A 20665-nucleotide genomic window follows, 5' to 3' on the forward strand; every position below is an offset into this window, starting at 1 on the left:
CATCCATCATTTCCCACTCCTTTGACCTCTACTTCCCAGGGTCTCTGAACAAATAAGAGACAGATTCTAAATTCTGCAACTTTAGAAAGACAAACAGCTTCAGCAAATTCTGTTCCAGCTCTTGACTCTTAAAGCCATGGTTAGAGCAGTTACCCTGAACTCTAGCACCTATCAGAAAAAAGTCCTTCTTTTTTTTTTTTTTTTTGAGACGGAGTTTCACTCTTGTTACCCAGGCTGGAGTGCAATGGCGCGATCTCGGCTCACCACAACCTCCGCCTCCTGGATTCAGGCAATTCTCCTGCCTCAGCCTCCCGAGTAGCTGGGATTACAGGCATGCACCACCATGCCCAGCTAATTTTTTGTATTTTTAGTAGAGACGGGGTTTCACCATTTTGACCAGGATGGTCTCGATCTCTTGACCTCGTGATCCAACGGCCTCGGCCTCCCAAAGTGCTGGGATTACAGGCTTGAGCCACTGCGCCTGGCAGAAAAAAAGTCCTTCTATACATAAGGTTGAGGAATACAGCTGGCCAGGCAGTTTACCTACAGGAAAAGCATTATGAGAGCAGCAAACTTGCTTACTCACAGACACTCGTCAAAGAACCTGACTGAGGAAGAATAAATGAAGGCAAGAGAAAAAGGAATGAAAACTGGAATTGCCATAGCCATAAACTATAGAATGGTGATCTGATAAAACATGGCTGGATTAAAAACTTCAGAGTCTAAAAGCAGAATATTACATACTTTTTTGCCTTACAAGAGAATAAATCTTAAAACAGCAAAAACAAGGCCAGTGATCAGAGTTCTAAAGAACACCCATTTCAAATGCTGATCACATAAACCGGAATATGCAAGAGACTGTGTGACTAGCTAAAATGCATCTTTAATAAGCAATTGGACCACAAGCTGATTCTACCAAGGAACTTTGTGGTATAACCAAAACATTAAAGGATCCATGATGATTTATGTTTTTCAGATATTACACTATAATGATGCAAAAACATATTCTACCAGTGCTTCCCATCCTCAAAGAGTTAGGAAAAACAACATAAAATCATACGGACAAGGTAATGGAATAAATGCAAGATTTTCAAACCTCAAACTCTATTATCTACTATTATGAAAAATGTCTAGGTTATGCCATCAAACTCTGTAAAGCAACAGAAGCAACAGAATGGAAAAAAAGAAGTGCCAGAAAAAAAAACAAACAAACGTGGTTAAAAAGAAAAAAAAGAAGCCCAGTGACAGCTGAGAAGCCCAATGTCATCAAAAGCTCCTTGATACTGAAGAGCACGGATAAGAAATACTTGACCCTAATATTTTCTGTAAAGTCCATTTTCACTTATATGAGCAGAGGTAAAAGTTTAAGCAGCAAACAATAACAATACACATTTATCCAACAGTTACACAATTTTAAAGAGTATCAAAGATGATTTAGTAACCTGATTTGGGGGCAATTTCCTGTTAAGACAGAGAGAAATGCAGATGAGTATTTCAAAGAGGCTCTGTTTACATACATACTGTGCCTCTTACCAAAGCATCAGCAACAGCAGCTTCAAGGTCTGTACTTGTGCTCAAAACTCTCATGGCATTCACAGAACCAGGTATTCTTCCTGGCTGGCCAAGCCCAAACCGATCTATTTAAAAAACAAAAGCAAAAGATGTGTCACTTTAATTCAGATAATCTCATTCCTTGCAAGAACTCCTGCCTCTTCCCACCAAGTAGACAGAAGCACTGAAAAGTCTCTAGCCAATTTTAACTACACTTGACTTCTTTACCAGTGGTAGAGGTTAAGCTGCTTACATTTAATGCTATGTGCCACAAAGCACTGGCACTCGAAATTGTTCAAAAATAATATTTTATTATTGAAAAGTTTCTGAGACATGAGAGAGAAGGGGTAATTTATTATAAAAGGAAGCTGGGCTATAAGTTGAGTCTTTTAATCTATTTAGCTTTCCCTTTAGAGGCAAAAGTGGCCCTGATGTTTGATGAAACTAATTAGAAAGCTTAATGGTTTCATAAGAGTTCTAATGCAATGTGTGGTAAAAAATTAAAATTGGAAACAGATGAGTTAAATTGATTTCTGTGCAAAGTTTTGTTAATGTCACTATGTTTTACTACTACTAAACTCAGTTTTAGATGCTTGTTCTTCATGATTCCTTGGTCAACAAAAATTACTTAAAAATCAATTTATTAAAATAATCACCAAAAAAATCTAGCACTTTCACTGCAGAACATTAAAGATTTAGGTAATATGGGTATAAGTTTTACCTGGGTTCCTCAAATAATTTAGAATGGTAATTTTTATACAAATAAAATAGAAAGAATCCAAAGAATTTAAAACAAATTTTAGTAGTTCAAGTATCTATTTTAAACTTGTTAGTGATCATGGAAATGCAAACTCACTTTTCAAAGTCCCATTAAATCAGCTAACCAACCTTCCTTAGAACATGCTGGAGATTAAAACTATACTAGAAGAAAGGCAGTGCAAGTCATATCTTCATTAAGTGTGCTATACATCATCTACCAGTAAAAAAATTATTTAAAATTCTAATGTATAAAAACCTTTGGAAGAAAAATGTTAAGATAAAATATTTTCTCTGTGTTAACAAATAAGACATCGTTTGGACAAGGAAAATCTTTACGTTAGCCATATTCTAGAAGCATCTAGAATAATAGGGAAGCTATTATCTATTTTACATGAATCAATCTTTCCTATATAACAATGTATTTAAAATTTTAGATATGTAACAAGACAGTGCCTACAAAACTGATGAACTTTAAAAGTGAATTGTTATTTAGCTTTTTAAAAATGTCAATTTCAAACATTACACCTTCCACTACCACAGAGAGAAAAATGTAAATACTGTTCATCAATACAGTTACATAGTCATGAATTTTTATAAAAAAAAAATTGTATGTTATACTATCCCCTTTTTTAATAAATTTGCTGGTCATTCCAACTGTCATTTTAGCCATTATGTTTAAAAGGTAATGTGCCATGTAAACTAAAAAGGACCATTAAAAATTACATTTATCTATATTTATCACTTGAAATACAAAACAAGTGTAAATGTGAGATTTACTGTGCACATATTTTTATAGATGATCTTTGTTCATTTTTTTTCATTAAAAAAGGGTAGATAGTAGATTTATGAGTAACAGAATGAAAGTAATTCAGTTATAAGCCATTTATAAATTACCCAGCATAAACTTAAATAAAATGAAGTCTAATAAAATTAAAAAAAAAAAAAATTTCATGCCAGCAATTCTTGCTCCGGGGAGAATACAGATTTTTCAGACACAAAATTAAAACTCTAAGAACAATGCAATTATTCTGTGCTTCCAAGATGCATACAGCTTTGCCACACACAGTGACTACAGATCATTTGATACATATCATAGACAATTTGAATTTCAAATCTTAAGGGGAAATGTTTATCTGGATCTAAGCAAAATTGTAAGCTTTATGTTTTCACCAGAGTAAAATCTGTTCCATATTCTCCAGGCTCTGATACAATTATGAAGTTCAATTTTCTAAGAGATGAATACATATGACTATGCTCTCAGTCTGGCCCCTAATCTTCAGGGAAGTGTATATAATTAGAATATATAGCAGGCTGGGCATGGTGGCTTTGCCTGTAATCCCAGCACTTTGGGAGGCCAAGGTGGGTAAATTGCTTGAGCCCAGGAGTTTGAGAACAGCCTGGGCAACATGATGAAACCCCATTTCTACAAAAAAACCCAAAAACTAGCTGGGTGTGGTGAACACCTATAGTCCCAGCTATTTGGGGGGCTGAGGTGGGAGGATCGCTTGAGCCCAGGTGGCAGAGGTTGCAGTGACCTGAGATCATGCTACTACACTCTGGGCAACAGAGTGAGACCCTGTTTCAAAATAAAAAAAAAAAAAACATGGCTGGCTTCATTTAGAGGAAGAAAAGAGAAAATACCTGATTTGGTGAATCGGTAACAATTGTCACCATGAATGGTCTGCAAATTCATAGATTATGTCTTAATCAATTGAGAAAACTATAGTCATTAGGGACTGTTAGCATACAAAAATAATGCCATTAAATCTAACAAATTGATGTATTACTGTTTGCTTACATTTTGCCACTGTGGGGTTAACCAGTGGACGTTGAGTATTGCTAAACAGAGCTGAGAGAGAAGGTTTGGAGTCTGCAGGCTGCAAAGGATACCTTTGGCCTGACTTGATTACCCGAATGCTGATCTTGTTTTTCCATAAAACTTTCAGAATAATACACTTATTTTCATACATATATAAATGTTGCTATAATCTGCAACACTGGTAACTAAGTGCTACCTCAAAAAATGTGAACCTGACATTCATAACTAGTATTAATATGTGACAGTTTATTTGTAGTAAAGACTTTTGAGAGAATCTACTAGATGATATCCATGCCCCCCTGCCCCACAGGAACCCTAAAGAATACCTGATTTTGGTTATTTTCCAGGGGTCAGGGTGGCAGGAAGGGAAGTACTTCCCTGCTTTTTGTTTTGTTTTAACATAAATATGAATACTGGAGAAACGATGTTGTCAAACAGGCTATAAAGCATCTACAGCCTATTAACACAACTATAAACATTCAATAACTTAAAAAAATTAAAGCACATTAGGGAAAAAAATATGAGGTGCATACATGCTAAGTGCTAGCCGACACAGATGAAAACAAATGTTAACATGGGTGTGAAACTAGAACATATGAAGAAGCCAAGTCATGCAGTTAGCACTTGTTCACCTGACTGCCCAACAGATTCAGCAGTGGAGAGAGCACTAGTGGACCTGGAATGACGTCGAGAGGCTGCAGGTAAAAGGAATGGCAACACCCACAGGATTAACACAGAAGTACTAGAGACAGAAAATGCCACAGTCCAAAGGAAATGCAGGGACCACTACCAACAAGGCCATGTTTTCTCATGAGAAGAAATGGTGCTGGATATGAATGGACAGCAAGTGCCGATCCCCAAACTCCACGGTGGCCAGCTGGCTTTCACACAGCTATTAAACACACAGGCACAACAAAGGCACTCTTAAAGGTGCTCCAAACTAAGTATGCATCAACCAACTCGGACTCCAAGGTTATAGTCACGCCATGAAGCCTCCGTCAGCCAGTATGGAAATATGCAACATGAAGAACAGCAGGAGTCACCGAGCACTGTCTTTATCCCAGAGTGGGATGGCAGTAAGACGGATTGTTAACTCAGCTCACAAGATGTTTTAACAGTATGTGATGCATATGCAACCATGCACCAAAAACAAGCATAAAAGTTCATAATGTTACTTCGACAGAAATAAAATGAAATTACAGGAAGGGAGTTCAAGAATTGGAATTCTATTTTCCCCAGTCAAAATGTTTGTTGATCTGTTGCATAAATATCCTAATTATTATTATTATTTTGAGACAGTCTCACTCTGTTGCCCAGGCTGAAGTGCAATGGTGCCATCATGGCTCACTGCAGCCTTGATCTCCCAGTCTCAAGCAGATCTGCTATCCTCAGCCTCCCAAGCAGCAGGGACTACAGAGATGTGCTACTACACCCAGCATTTTTTTTTTTTTTTGGTAAAAATGAGGTCTCCCTATGTTGCCCGGGCTGGTCTTGAACTCCTGGGCTCAAGTGATGTGCCCGCCTCAGCCTCCCAAAGTGCTGGGATTACAGGCGTGAGCCACCATGCCTGGCCATATCCTAATTATTAGTACTTGTGTAATTGCTGGAAATTTAGTTGTATTAAGTTTAATGATTTTCCTTGGAGAGGCAGTTACAGTACACTGGTTATGAGCACCAGCTAAGTAATGCAACTGTAAACCCTGGTTGGATCACAACTAGTCATAGGACTGACATTGGGCAAAGTACTAAATCTATCTGTGTCTCAACATCTTATCTATAAAATGGTGCTAATAATGGTTAATGGTACCTATCTCTTGGGAGTTACTGAGAGGATTAAAAGAGATTATAAAGCACTTAAACAATGGTTAGTGGTGGTGGTGCTGGTGGTGGCAGTAACGGTAAGAGCAACCTACAATTTACAATCTGACATTAGAGTACCATTTTATTAACAAGCATTCTTAATGAGCAGATTAATTCATCGACCTGAGGAAATAAATGCTAAATTCTGTTCTCATGTGGAAAGAAAACAACTTTTAGAAATAATTAAGAAATAAAGACTGGATTCAAAACATTAACTTATTGACCACAGTTCCATGTAACATACGGCTTTTCCACAACAGGAAAAACAAAAGATAATATGCTTCCAGTCATTACTCTGAAAAATTCACAGTATTATACCACAGAAAATTCATAGGTTTAACAAACTGATGCTGAGCAGTGCTACATTTCATCCATACTACTGGAGTATCCTGTACATGTTAACATTCTCACATTCAGTCATAAAATATCAATACCTCAAATTCTTCAATATAATTTTTTAAGGTCCATGTTACTTTATAAAATATACATCTCTATGGTACATGTGGTATTAAATAGCAAAGATTACCAGGTTAATAAGGACACATTTTTACCAGCTTGTAAAAAAAGGAAAATATCTTTTTCTTGAGATTCACAAAAATTAAAAATAAATTGGCAACGAATATTATAAAATTATTACTTTCCCTAAATAAGGAAATTGGTGAAATATCTAGTGTTAAGACTGAAGAAAACTATACATTTTTGTACAAGCACATCACTGTCTTGATAGTTTAGTCTGAAATAGTTTTTAAGCAGTACCTGATATATAGGTTCCTTATAAAATGGTCCTTTGGTTCATTTTCAACAGAATATTATAAAAGAAATCTGCTATGCAATGAGTCCTCTGTCACATTCTCAAGTTATCACCCAACACTGGAATCCCAGGTAGACCCACTTATGTGAAAGCTTAATTTATAGCAGTCCTAGAGCCCTTGATTTCCCTTAATCAACAATGATCACCATAACCATATAGATTCATACCATCAAAAATGGTCCAAAACAACAAAAATGCAAACTCGAAAATATATATTCACTGGAATATAAGTACTTCCATTCTTTTTTTGTTGTTGTTAAAGAAAGTCGGCTATATAAATGGATTCAAAGAAGCCCTAACATACAATCTCACTAATTTCCAAAAGGGGTGGGAAGAGATTAAAATTGATGAGCTAAAGAAGGAACCTTCAGAGGATGTGTAGTAAGCTCCCCTGAGGACAACAATCTTCTGGGTTCTTTTAAGTTCCCAAGTCCTAACCCCAAGCCTGGAAATAAATGACTCAGAAACCTCTTCCAACCACCCCCTAGAAGCCTCAGTACAAGCACTTAATACATTTTCAAGGAACAAATGAAAGACACTGAATTATCAGAACTAATTCCAAATGAGGCAGGTTTGAAGTCAAACCCGAATCCAAACCCTGGCTCCACCATTTAGCTGTGTGATCTTGAGAAAGTAGCTCATTCTCCCTAAGACTCTGATGATAATACCTGTCCCAGAGGATGAACAGGGACCACAGGCATTATGCCTGCTGACTGCTCCACATGGTGTGGGTACACATGAGCAATGTTGTTGTTCTTGCTGGACCTAAGTTTTAGGGTCAGGTTTAACCCAAGGTAAGGGAAAGGCATGATACAAAAATTTAGCTCAAAGAGCTTAACTATTGCCCTGACCACAACAGAAGACATGAGCTGATGCTAGAGTTTGTGAGGACCCACACCTTCTGCCTTGGTAATGGCAATTACACATTTCAACATTCTGAGTTGTCACCAAGACAGCTAAGCAGATCCATTTAACCAAACAATGGACAAAACAGACAAGATTCACTCAACCACGCAGAGTTCAATTAGGATCTCAAGAATTCAGCACACCTTGCCTGGTCCACATGCCAGATTCCAAAGGATGTTTCCACATACAGTATCAAAAATAACAGTACATATTTGAAAGGAAAACACTGAATTGCTTCTAAAAGACAAAATAAGCAATAAAAAATTGAACTGTTTACTCATATAATAGGTTGTTCAGAAGGTCAAATAGTGAGCAAGGATGCAAAGATATAAAGCCTTAATTTAAAAGGAAAAATCACCAGTTCATTCAGAAAAAAAAAAAAATCATCATTTCCACCTCTGATTATTGAGAATTCTGCTGTAATGCTTCAGACTGCTGTGGAATATGTGACAGGCAACAGGTATGCTGCCCCACTCAAAGGCTCATGCTAACAAGGTGGAACACTCACAACAGGTATTGCCTCACTAAGTCACGGGGATGGCCTAGTACTACCTGGTTTAGCATCTGGTTGCCTGTTCTTTTTTCAGAACCTCATAAAGAACAATGGGTCATAAATAAATATATCTAGATTTTGATTACCGATACTGATTAGGGAAAAAAGATCAGAAGAAGTGAATGACCTTAGAAGGAGATAGGTAGAGGCAAATATTGAGACCTTATGCTTTTGATTTAACATCCCTCTTTTGTAGTGACATGTATTGTTTTCAAAAGACCAGTTATATAATTAGGTAGTTAAAATTAGCAGACTGCTGGAGTCCACAGATCCACATAATTTCAGGTCTAGGTCTAATTACAATAAAATGGTTTCTATGTGTATGCTTATCAAGAGAAAAATGGACAGCTGTACAGTACTTAATGCAGGAGTGAAAAATAATTATTGAATATAAAATATTCCTTTGCACAAAATGTGTTGACAGATGTCTTTTGGGCATTAACAGTTTATACTAACTAAAAAGGGTTTATTATATGTCCATTTCAGAGAAGGCGCAGGACTATTAACACTAAAAAGAAAACTCATTTACTTTTCTAAACATTATCGCAATTGCACTTTGATTCCTTCTTTGAATTAAATTACATGTAGACTGATCTGTAGTAAAATTAAAGATAAATTGTAAGAATTCAATGACCAAGGATAAACTTTGGATTAACTTTCCTTTTAAGCAGCAACTAACTTCCACTGAGTTTTGCCTTAGGTTAGAAATTGCCACACAGATGGGCTTGCCTGGGAGCAAGTGGTCATCAATGACAATAGCACAGAGTGAAGTGGTGTTTTTTTCCTCTAATATATAAAAATTCGAAGTTGCCAAAATTCAAGCATGCAGAGGGGGACAACAGAGGGTAACTAAGGAAAAGGGAAGAAAGAAGGAAGGATCACAAGGACAGTGGAGGAGGAAAAGCAGTTCATTCCACCTAGCAGTGTCTCGGACAAGCATGTGGAGCAGGGAAAGGAACTCTGCTCCTCAGCCAGCACCTACATGTACTCACCAAGTGGAGGAAAGCCCCGAGCAGGGCTTGTATCTCGGCTGCTCTCACGGCTGGTATCGCGGCTGCACCCCTGACTCATGCTGGGTCGAGGGATACGGCTGCTCCGTGCTAGTGTGCAGCATGAAGGGTTTCAGAGAAGGTGAACAAGTTTAATGAAGACAGAAAAACTCACAAAATGTCAGTCACATTTGGTTAATGTAATTATGACATTGTTCACGCTGGGGAGTTCTGATGACTGAGCCACCTATCCACGCTGAGGTCTCACTGACTGACATGCCAACAGGGGAGGGTTTAGGTAAAACGTGATTATGCTCAATGCCTCAGAAAGCTGTGAATTTTAGTATGAAAGTGAAATTACCTAAATGTAAGAAGTGAAAAGAAATCTTTCTAAAGAACAAACTGGCATCAGAAAATACAAGATCAAAAGCCTTTTAGGAATGATCAATTTTCATGAGTTTAGCAAACTTCTCAACAAAACGACAAAAAACCAAAGCTGTATTCATAGACACTTGTTCTTTAGAAAGGTAATTTAATTTGGATTAACGAACAGAATAACTACACTGGTCACTGAAGTCCATGAACTTACCTAACGAAAAGGAAGAGGGCTCACTGCTCCCAGGTTGGCCTTTTTCACCAAGAGAAGCCATAAGGGTTGACATAACCAGAGAGCCTACCCACTCCAAGTAATCGTGTAGATGCTTCAAACATATCCAATTCTCCAAACCAGCAGATATAAAAAGTGGGGACAGTTATCCTTTCCTTTATTGATCCCAACATTTTATCCCTGCTTTTTCAATGAGAATCCAAGATGATTTGCCTCTGGTCTCTACCAAGCACCTCCACTGATCCAGTCTTACACACTGGGGCTACAGCAAGTAGATCAATACTCTCAGTATTTGGGTGAAACATCTCTCTACTGACCTGGGAACAGCAAATAACTTTCTGATTACCTGGATAAAGTTAATCATTCTCATGTTAGAAAACACCAAGACTATAAGACAGAATTGCATGAATATCCCAGGGTCTCATAATAACTTGGCTGTGAAGCTCAGAAAAGACCAGGATACCTTGTTTCTCCATTTAATTTGAGAAAATGGAAATACATTACTGGCAAAACACTCCAAAACAATCTTGTATATTAAAAATATGTAGGTGGAATGCCTAATATAACAGCTGATGGGGACAACATACGTTTCCATCTTGTGAGGATCTACAACTTCTGGGCTGGAAAAAAAATGTCAAGATTTTGGAAACAATCAACTTGATTTCACTGATATAAAAACAAGTATGTTTCTATACTGCAACAAGCATAGTCTATTATTTCACAGCAAAGAGTATATAGCCAAACTATAAGAATATCTTATAAACCAGAATCATAACACTCCCTGATGAAAAAAGTATACAAAAGGGAAAACCAAAGCCAACTTTCCACTGGGCTCAGCTGCTCAGTGCTGGAGTGGAGCTAGACTCTGAAGGCATTTAAGTGATATGCAAATGCTTAGAACTGCTCAGGCCAAAAAAAAATCAGGCACAGGAATGTAATCTCAACAATCTGGACCCAAAGGGTTTTACTGGGGCTTCACCGGAAAGTCTTAAACTCTCCTTAATTTTGCCAGTGACATGAAAGCACTGAATTTTCATTCAAAGTAGTGATGACTATTGAATAAGCAATTCTTTTTGACCTTCTAAACAGCTCCTACAATGATGACAAAAGGAGGAGATGCCAAATTAAATCCTTAAAAAACCAGGGAGTATGTACTGGCCCTACCAATATGAAAAAGCTTCCTAGAATGTACACAGCAATACCACGCATCCTACTCATCTTTAGAGAACCAAGGCCAAATCTGAGTCAAAAAATAACCTTTCCAGTTCCATGCTCTCACTGGTCCAGCCACTAGTCCTCTCTGGGTCTCAAGCCTCCCATTAGGAAAATGAGGAAAAAGAACATGTCCCCTCACTTTAAATGAGAAGGGTATACTATGAGATAATGCACATCCATAACTACTTCCAAGTCCCTAGCTGAAGAGTACACATGAAAATTTTGTCTTATTCTACTGCCCACTCCAAAACAAACAATAAAAAAGCAATAAAAAGTCTTGATAGTTGTTTAAACAAGTGCATGCTTAGTTGAGCATTTTCTTAATAGTTCTTGCCTTATTACTTCTGAAATTTTCCCAGCCTACCCCCTTCCTTAAGTTCATATACATGCTAGAACAATGGGAAAGAAATGCTCTCTTTTTGGTCTGAGTCTGCTTTGTGAAGACAATAAAAAGCATTAACAGCAGTAAACAGACACAATCTGAAATAACAGCACACATAAATTTCTTAACAAGGTTTACCCCCCTGGTATTTCACTCAGGGAGAGTTCATTCACCCATTTGAGCTGATTTTCTCCTTTAACATACGGTTAGTAGCAGTATAAAGAAAAATAATTCTTTGTTTATGATTTTGTGAAAATATGACCATACTTACCCTAAACCTCAAGAGCCTTGGCATCATTTACTCATTAAAATAAATCTAGTGGTGACATTAACAGTTCAAATGTTAAATAACTTAAAACACAAGAGAAATACAAACTCACTTATAATACTACGTCGAAAGACTAATCTAAAAGAAGGATTTAAAATAAGTATAATTTTTTATTTATTTATTTATTTACTGAGAGGGAGTCTTGCTCTGCCCCCAGGCTGGAGTGCAGTGGCATGATCTCGGCTCACTGCAACCTCCGCCTCCAGGGTTCAAGCAATTCTCCTGTCTCAGCCTCCCCAGTAGCTGGGATTACAGGCACATGCAGCCACGCCTGGCTAACTTTTGTAGTTTAGTAGAGATGAGGTTTCACTGTGTTGCCCAGGCTGGTCTCAAACTTCTGAGCTCAGGCAATCCACCTGCCTTAGCCTCCCAAAGTGCTGGCATTGCAGGCAAGAGCCACTGCACCTGGCCTATTTTTTATTTTTGAGAGGAAGTCTCCTTCTGCTGACCAGGCTGGAATTTGTTGGTGCAATCTCAGCTCACTGCAACCTCCGCCTTCTGGGTTCAAGTGATTCTCCTGCCTCAGCCTCCCAAGTAACTGGGATTACAGGCATGTACCACCACACCCAGCTAATTTTTGTATTTTCAGTAGAGATGGGGTTTCACCATGTTGGTCAGGCTGGTCTCAAACTCCTGACCTTAAGGGATCCACCTGCCGTAGCCTCCCAAAGTGCTGGCATTTCAGGCATGAGCCACCACGCCTGGCCTAAAATCAGTATATAAATGATTTTTATAAATGAATTAATTAGGTGAACAAATCTAAAAAAAAACCTACCAAATAACTTGTCTCTTTAAGTGCCAAACTAAATGTTCTATGTGAAAATATGTTACAGAGGAGAAGGAATAAGAGACACAGACAAGGAAAACATACTTGTACTATGAACTTCCTAAAAAAGCAGTATTGCTAGGTAGCTCTGGGGTCTTCTGCTTACATGAAATGCTGGGAAGCCATAAAAAAATCCATTTGATTGGTTTTCATTTTTTGATAGACACTCTACCCTACTTCCTTGTTTTAATGGTAATCTTTACTTTTACCTTTTAAGGAAGGGTCCAGTCAGGACTCATAAAAGCAGAACAGAAGAGAATTAATAAAAACAACTGGAACTTAAAGACATAAGATGTCTCTCTGGTCTAGACATTTTCATGTCTTGGTCTTAGACAGTAGTCTAATTTCACAGTTGAAATGAACTATTATTAATGTTTAATTATCTCAAAGTATTTTAACCGGAAAACCTTAAGAACATTTTAAATACACATCCACAGAATAAGTTACAAAAATGTCAAATGTGTTTTCACAGCCCTTCCAAAGATGAGTGGCAGAAGGAAACAAGGGAAAATTCCAAAATAGAATCACTATAGATACTGGTGATTTATATGACTTTATTGTATCTATAAAGTATTATCTTTAAGACACACAAAAATAAAATCATTTACGAACATATTTTCCTACTCAGATAGCTTATGGGGGAACAAATCACCAAGAAAAAGGAGAGTAGCAAGGATATATTTTGCTTCTTGAGTATTCAAACAGGAATTACAGGCTGTTTTGTGTAAGAAAACTTAAATGCCAAAAAAGAACCCTGGCATCAGTTTTAAAACAAATGAAAAAAGAAATTAATTCTCAGTGCAAATTCCAAACCTAGTTTAGCCATCATTAAAACTGTTGAATTAGTTGGTTTGGGAATTATAGAAAATATTACTAAAAGATATTCCCTTTTTTTTTTTTTTTAACAATTATATTGAAAACTGCTATACAGTGAGTCAAATGCTAAGAAACACAGACATATACCCAGTGTATACTAAATGATAACAGTAATACACAATCTATTACTGAATAATGCTATTATGTCTGCCACCCTATTAAATGGAACGTCTAAGGAGTACTATAGAAAAAAATGAAAATGTATTTTATTCATATATATTGCTTTTTTTTTCTAATTGTCCTTTAGGTTCCAGGGTACATGTGCCAATCATGCAGGACTGTTGCATAGGTACATACATGGCAAAGTGGTTTGCTGCCTCCATCCCCCCATCATCTATATCTGGCATTTCTTTTCCTTTTTTTTTTTTGAGATGGAGTCTTGCCCTGTTGCCCAGTCTGGAGTGCAATGGCATGATCTTGGCTCACTTGCAACCTCCACCTCCAGAGTTCAAGTGATTCTCCTGCCTCAGATTCCCAAGTAGCTGGGATTACAGGCGCACGCCATCATGCCTGGCTATATTAATATTTATTTCTTTTTGTGAATATATTCTCACAATGCGTAGAAATTTAAATAAAGTATCTTCTTTAATCTGAACCATATGTATGACTTCAGAGCTCTAAACATAACTGATCCCTTTAATTAGCATCAGGGAAATAACTTTCTTCAAATAATTTTCAAATAAGGTAATCACCTTTTCTTCAGTTCCTACCGATGTTCCATAATACCTGTTTTAAAAATGTATGAAATGTTGTCTTTTCAACCACATACAACACAAACTTCTTAGTTAAAACCATGGAGCACATTAGAATTATGTCAGATAAATGAAGTTGGGTTATTTCCCAATTTCAGGAAGAAGATTAAAATGGCATCTTTAATAATATAAAAAGAAAATCCCAAAACAGAAAAGAATCTTTAAAATGTATAAAACTAACATGGATTGAAAACAGACATCCTATAAAATGAAACAATTAACTATGAAAAAAGACAGCTGAAACCTAACATCTACATTTGAAATCAAATGCATTTTCCAAACACAAATCAGCCATAATATTCAGATTCCAGCTGTAATCTTTTCTATGGTTATATCCACATCAACACCCAAATGACTTGTCAGCTCAGAGACCACCCTACGCGATGCCAATAAAGATTTGGCATCATAGAGAATTAATAAAACCACCAAATACTTTCTGCCTGCTTTGGAAATAGGAGTTCAAATAAAATCTTACCCATTCTTAAATATCCGCTCCTGCCTTCTGGTAGCCAAGGTGGCCTTCAGAGAGTCTCATGAACTGGACTCTTATCAGTCTCTCTGCCCTCCACTCCCACTCAAGTGACTCTGACTTCCTGTACAGTAGCTAAATGAATTACTTGTGGCTGCCTTTTGCCTGACTGTTTCTGCAGATCCATCTCTCTCCTCTAGAACACCTTTCCCCTCTTCTCCCACCAGGACCAATTCCACCTCGTACCTCATGAAAACAGAACCTATTCTGGGCAGCCTCCCCTAGCAGGAAATCTGGGGTGGCCAAGGGTCTAAGACACTCCTTTCTTTATGGTGCCAAAGCACCCTGTTATAGTATTTGTCACACTGTCTTACATTTCCACCTCTCCTCAATAGATGTCAAGCTCTTTGAGTCAGAATCTAAATCTATCTCATGTATCTTCTAATTCTCAGGTCTAACAAAGTGCCTCATACATCACTGTAAACACTGTGGATGAGATAAATGAATAAATGAGAAAGATAAGCCAAAACAATTTAAGAATATAGTAATCTGATTTTATATTAATACATTCTACCCTTAGAAAGCAGATAAGTCATAAAGAATATGAATTTAGATTTTTTGCATTATATCACAAAGATCTCTAAATTTTATATTAAAAAGGTAGTATATGAATTAGATGTTAATGGATTAAAAGATAATTAAGCTGCTGAGGGTAAGTCACATGATCCTATACACTATTACAAAAAAAAACTAAATAACGCAAAAATAAATATATATTGATTTTAATCAATTCCTAGCTTTCATGCTTAAATCTATGTCAAAAGTAACTATACATGTTTAACCATAAGTTTCACCAGTTGGATTAGAGAAGATCAGAATTAAAGCAAATGTAGACCCTAAATGTTGTTTTTGAAAATTCATATAGATTAATGTCTATTTAGTGCTAATCAGTAAAAGGAAAATGAAAAGCAACACTGCTTCTAAATGTGAGGGAAACACCCTCTATTTCCCCAATTCCAATGCTTTATACAATGACTGCAAAACACAAAAGCCTACAATGACATAATTCCTTCCCATAAATTTGAATGGTTAAGTCCCACACATTTTTCTAACTGAAACCTCAATATGCCATAATCTGTATACCCAGGCAAAGTGACATCCTCAGTTCAAAAAACAGATCTCTATTTCCTACATTAGACACAGTCATTAGGTTATAATAAAAACTATGACCAAGCTGGGAATGGTATTCCAAGACCTTTGAGAATCCTTACCTAATCCTATTCGGTTTGGACTTGTTTCCCGGCTACATCCCTGGCTCCTGGGAATCTTGCTTCGCTTTTCTGAAGATGGTGTCACAGGTGGGCCTCGTGAGGAGCCCCCAGCAAGTCCACCATAACTACTTCCCAACAATTTTCCTGGAGAACTTGACCGGCTGCCAGCTAAAAGTGAAGCAAAATAACAATGAATAACATGTAAATGTAGGAATGAATTGTAAAACTTTCAAAAGCCAGTTTTTACACATACATTTGGATAAAATACATAATTTTATATAAAAATAAATCTTCATTTGGTGGTGGTAGCAATTTTTTTTAAATGTAGGAACATAAAGACTACTGAATATCATAAAAGAATATACTTAGAATTATTGGTAGAATTCTACAAAAATAACTACAAGATTTCTGATTCAAAACGGCAGGCTAAGTACCAACAATAGCCTCCTTGTTCCACAGTAAATATCTACAAATACCACAAGGTGTTTATTCTTTTGCTTTTTTTTTTTTTATTCTATAAGAGCTGATTATGTTAAAAATTTTAAATATCATTGCTAGAAGAGTAGTATTAGAACTATAACAATTTTCTTCAGCATTAGTTACAGAAAATGGATCCAAGAAAAATCTATTAATCTGACAAATGATAGAAAAGGGGGTACGAGGATAAAATAACTAGAAATCTGGTAAATAAAAATCACAAAATAAGATAGTAGGACGTTCAAGTATATTAATCATAATAAATGTGGCTGGATTAAATTCATCGATTTAAAAGAAATTAAAACAAGCCTGGACTGCTGGCTCATGTCTGTAGTCCCAGCACTTTGGGAGGCCAAGGTGGGAGGATCACTTGAGCCCAGGAGTTTGAGACCAGTGTAGGCAACAAGAGGGAGACTCCATTTCTCCAAACATTTAAAAAATCTGCCAGGCATGCTGGCACATGCCTGTAGTCCCAGCTACTAGGGAGACTGACGTGGGAGTATCACTTGAGCCCAGGAGGTCAAGGTTGAAGTAAGCCATGATCACACCACTGCACTCCAGACTGGGCAATACAGAGTAAGACCCTATCTCTAAAAGAAAGAAAAAGAAAAAGAAACATAAAGTAAAAGAAAATGAAATTCAGCTGTCTGGTATTTGTAAGAGTCAAACAATACACCACAAACAAAAACAAATCGAATAAAACACAGCATTTAAAAAGGACAAAGAAGGATATTTAATATTTATGAAAGAATAATTGTCCATGAAGATATAATAATCACAAACCTTTATGCTCCAAACAACATAGTTTTGAAATATAAAACTTCCTGCACTAAAGCCTTAAAAAATACATATATATAAAACTAAAAAATGATAAAAGTATAAGGAAAAATGAAAAAAGCCATACTTACCAAAAGACCTCATGGAAAGACTAATAATTATTGAAAAACTATATACCTCATAGAAACTGACAGAGCAGTGAAAATTGTGCCCGTGTGTGTATACGTATGTATAAAAATACACACTTCCCACATGCACATATATATCCCAACTAATAGAATATACATTCTTTTTACCTTTCCATACATAAATATTAAAAAAAAAAATTGTGTATTAAGCCTCAAAGCAAATCTCAAAAAAAAAAATCTACAAAAGTAGAAATAACATGGACCACATTCTTTGAGAAGTATGCAATAAAACCGGAAATTAAAAACTAATAATATGACTGATAATTTTTATTAGTAGTTAAGTAGCTAGATACATATATTACTATTGCTTGTGGGACACAATTCTCACTCAGAGAAAACAACACAATTTTAAGCATCATACCAATACATTCAAATGGCAGTCATTTGCACTGATAATCTCCCTAAGTAGAGAAGGCAATAAAATTCTAAAATGTAAAGTATACATTATTATGTACTAGACTAGTACTAGACTAGAATGACCCAGGGGAAGAATGTATTTGAAGCAACAGTTAGCTATAAATGTATATGTGTGTTTATTTTAAATATATATTATTTAAAAATACATATTATATAAATCAAAACAACCATCATTCAAATGAACCACTTAGGTAAATACAAAAATTAATGGTTTATAATGATTTAACTACAAATTGAAGTGAAAAACCATTATAAAAACCAATAATATACACTACCATGAATAATTTGTCTCAGGACCAATTAATTTTACCCATAAAATTTGAGCTACTAATAAACTATTAAACTATGTATAAAGGGAAAAGAAATCCATTTCAAACTCTAGAATTTGAACACAAAGAAAAATGCAGGAAGATTAACTAAGCTTACAATAAAGACAGAAATTAATATTGTGCAAGGAGCATGGGGTGAGGGAGAATGCCAAAAAAAAAAAAAAGGCAAGAAGAGAAATGGCTTACCACCAGCAGGATTAGCAGATCTGGATCCTTGATTATGAGAGCAGACCAAAGGACAGGCAAAAAGTGGATTAAAAGACAATAACACAATACAGAAGGTCAGCATGCAACACAACACAAATACATTAGCAAAATAGCTACATTTCCTGGGATTTCTTCCTATTTTTGTACTTATGTTTATTTTATCTTTGTCATTCTATATTAGCATTTATTTCAGGTCTGTTCATAAAACACTTTCAAACCTACAATGTGCCAGACTCACATCTGTTCTCTTGCTTTAAGCAATCTGAGGGAAGTGATTGTAACTTACTCATCTGTGTATCACTACCATCTTCCAAACTGCTTACCACATAGTAAATGCTCAAAAGCATCAATTAACTGAAAGAAACTGTTGTTAGCTACTTCCATCTGACTGTCCTGACTTCCTATAAACCTCAAATATTTAAAATATGCCAATTATTAAGGACCTTAAATCTAATATTAATGAAGCTCACTTAGTACTAAATCAGAACTATGAATACTAGTATATCTACATTTGTGATACATATGCTTATATTTACCACTTATTAAAATAATTTTTAAGATATTTAACTTATATGCATAAGCTTAACAAGTAGGCTTCATAACTGCCTAGTGTGGTCACTCTTCCTGAGTATGATTTGGTAAGTAAGTAAAACTGGGGATTTTTAAAAGTGGAGCCCCAAGGCTAGGTACAGTATAAGACTGAAAAACCAAAGCTCTATTATCACCCTAACCACTATTAGAGAAGGAACTGTAATCTTCACCACCTGCCAAGCAGAGGTAACGTATGCCATTTCTAAAACCTGCAATATAGAGAGAAAACTACAGCATTGACCCAGCTAGGGCAGGGAACCCTAAAGAGCCCAATACTGATAAACAGCACTAAAAAGAAACATGTAAAATACTGTTCAACCCTAAACCTCCATGGAGGGAAATAATACTGCATAATTAAACGCTTAGATCTTTTTTATTTGGCTTAATTTCATTATATTGACTTATATTCTGAGATTTGAACACTTTTTGTCAAGAATTCCTTTGCAGTAAAATTTAACCCATGTGTATCCTTTTGTGTCTCCAGGCATCACTAGGGTTCAACAGAATAACCAGAGCCAGGAAGCTGTTCCTAAGATAGACACTTCTGGGCTATTATCTGCACCCTGGATCTGAATGAAAATCCAGGTTAAGTTGTACAGTAAGGAGGGCATTCTTGGTCTTAATGGACTCTCAATGTATCCTCAACTTCATCCCTCATCATGTAAATCCATTCCTAGCCTTCTTTTCTAAACCAGTGAAGTAGACAGGTATCAAGGAGGCTCAACCTCAGCTATGACGGGAGTCTGCTGACCTTAAGTTATGACTATAAAGCTTGCTTCCATTTACTGTGTATCACATGCTAGGCTCCTAATTCTCATTAAATCCTCATGAAAGCCCCATGAGGGTAGGAACTGTTATCACTCAATTCACAGACAATGAAACAACAGCTCACAAAGGTTAAATGACTCACCCAACATCACACTGTAGCCACCATGCAAACCCAGTTTTGTCTGATATTGAAGCCCACGCTTGTAGTGTATCGTACTACACAATACAACCTAGGCCACAGGGAGGTTCTGCAGCCTCACCAAAGGCAGCAATATAACTGACCTTCTGCTTTCCTTGCAGAAATGACATAATATGAGGACTACAGTTATCAAAGGGAAAAACATTTAAATTCAGAAGTTGTTGAGCAAGGCAATCTCTATACTAAGAGAACTCCTAAGTTTGGTGCAGATGGAGCACTCTCCACCAAAGACAGACAGTTCCTTGGGCCACAAAGGAGGCAGACAAATGTCAGCTAGTGAGTGCTGCTCTGTGGGATCACATGCAGCTCCTGGGGACAGAAGCACTCTGCTACCCAGGAGCACTCTGCTACCCAGCTCTGCTCAACATGCATAGAGAAGAAGCAGGGCCCCTCAAAGTTTATGTGTGGCTGGAAAGTGAGACACGAAGGGTGGATCTGAAGAGTGACCAGAATAAATTCATTCCAGCTGTGGCTGTTTTCATGGCTGAGGCTAACAAACCAACTGACTTCACATATACAGAGACGCGATCATGGAAGCAGGGCAGCTAGGCAAAGCAAGGGCCCACACAGCAGGAAGAGAGGTGCAGGCTGCACATGTTAGAGCACAGAGTTAAAGGGGGAGAGCTTTTAATGGATTTACTTATTTACCACTGGAAAGAACATAGCATTAATAGTTTTCTGCCCAGGTACTATTCTAAAATTACATCAGAAAGATTCCTTATCAATGCAAAAATGAGT

At 36.7% G+C, this 20665-nt stretch overlaps 1 protein-coding gene across 50 annotated transcripts in view; it reads right to left on the reverse strand.

The window, feature by feature from the left end:
- The window catches only part of CLASP1 (cytoplasmic linker associated protein 1), a 289654-nt gene that overhangs the window by 64774 nt on the left and 204215 nt on the right, over positions 1-20665 (reverse strand). For 16 of the 50 annotated variants that reach the window (XM_054257722.2, XM_078328019.1, XM_054257721.2 and 13 more), the window contains 2 exons: positions 15975-16142; positions 1534-1637 (listed from right to left, as the gene is read on the reverse strand). In XM_054257722.2, the coding sequence (XP_054113697.1) occupies positions 1534-1637; positions 15975-16142 (272 nt within the window). Of the gene's footprint in view, positions 1-1533; positions 1638-4761; positions 4825-9251; positions 9360-15974; positions 16143-18348; positions 18376-20665 lie in introns of all 50 variants that reach the window. The other 34 variants (XM_078328011.1, XM_078328003.1, XM_078327988.1 and 31 more) reach the window with 4 other exon arrangements.

The sequence above is a fragment of the Callithrix jacchus genome, chromosome 6, assembly GCF_049354715.1.
Source record: "Callithrix jacchus isolate 240 chromosome 6, calJac240_pri, whole genome shotgun sequence".
NCBI lineage: Eukaryota > Metazoa > Chordata > Mammalia > Primates > Cebidae > Callithrix > Callithrix jacchus.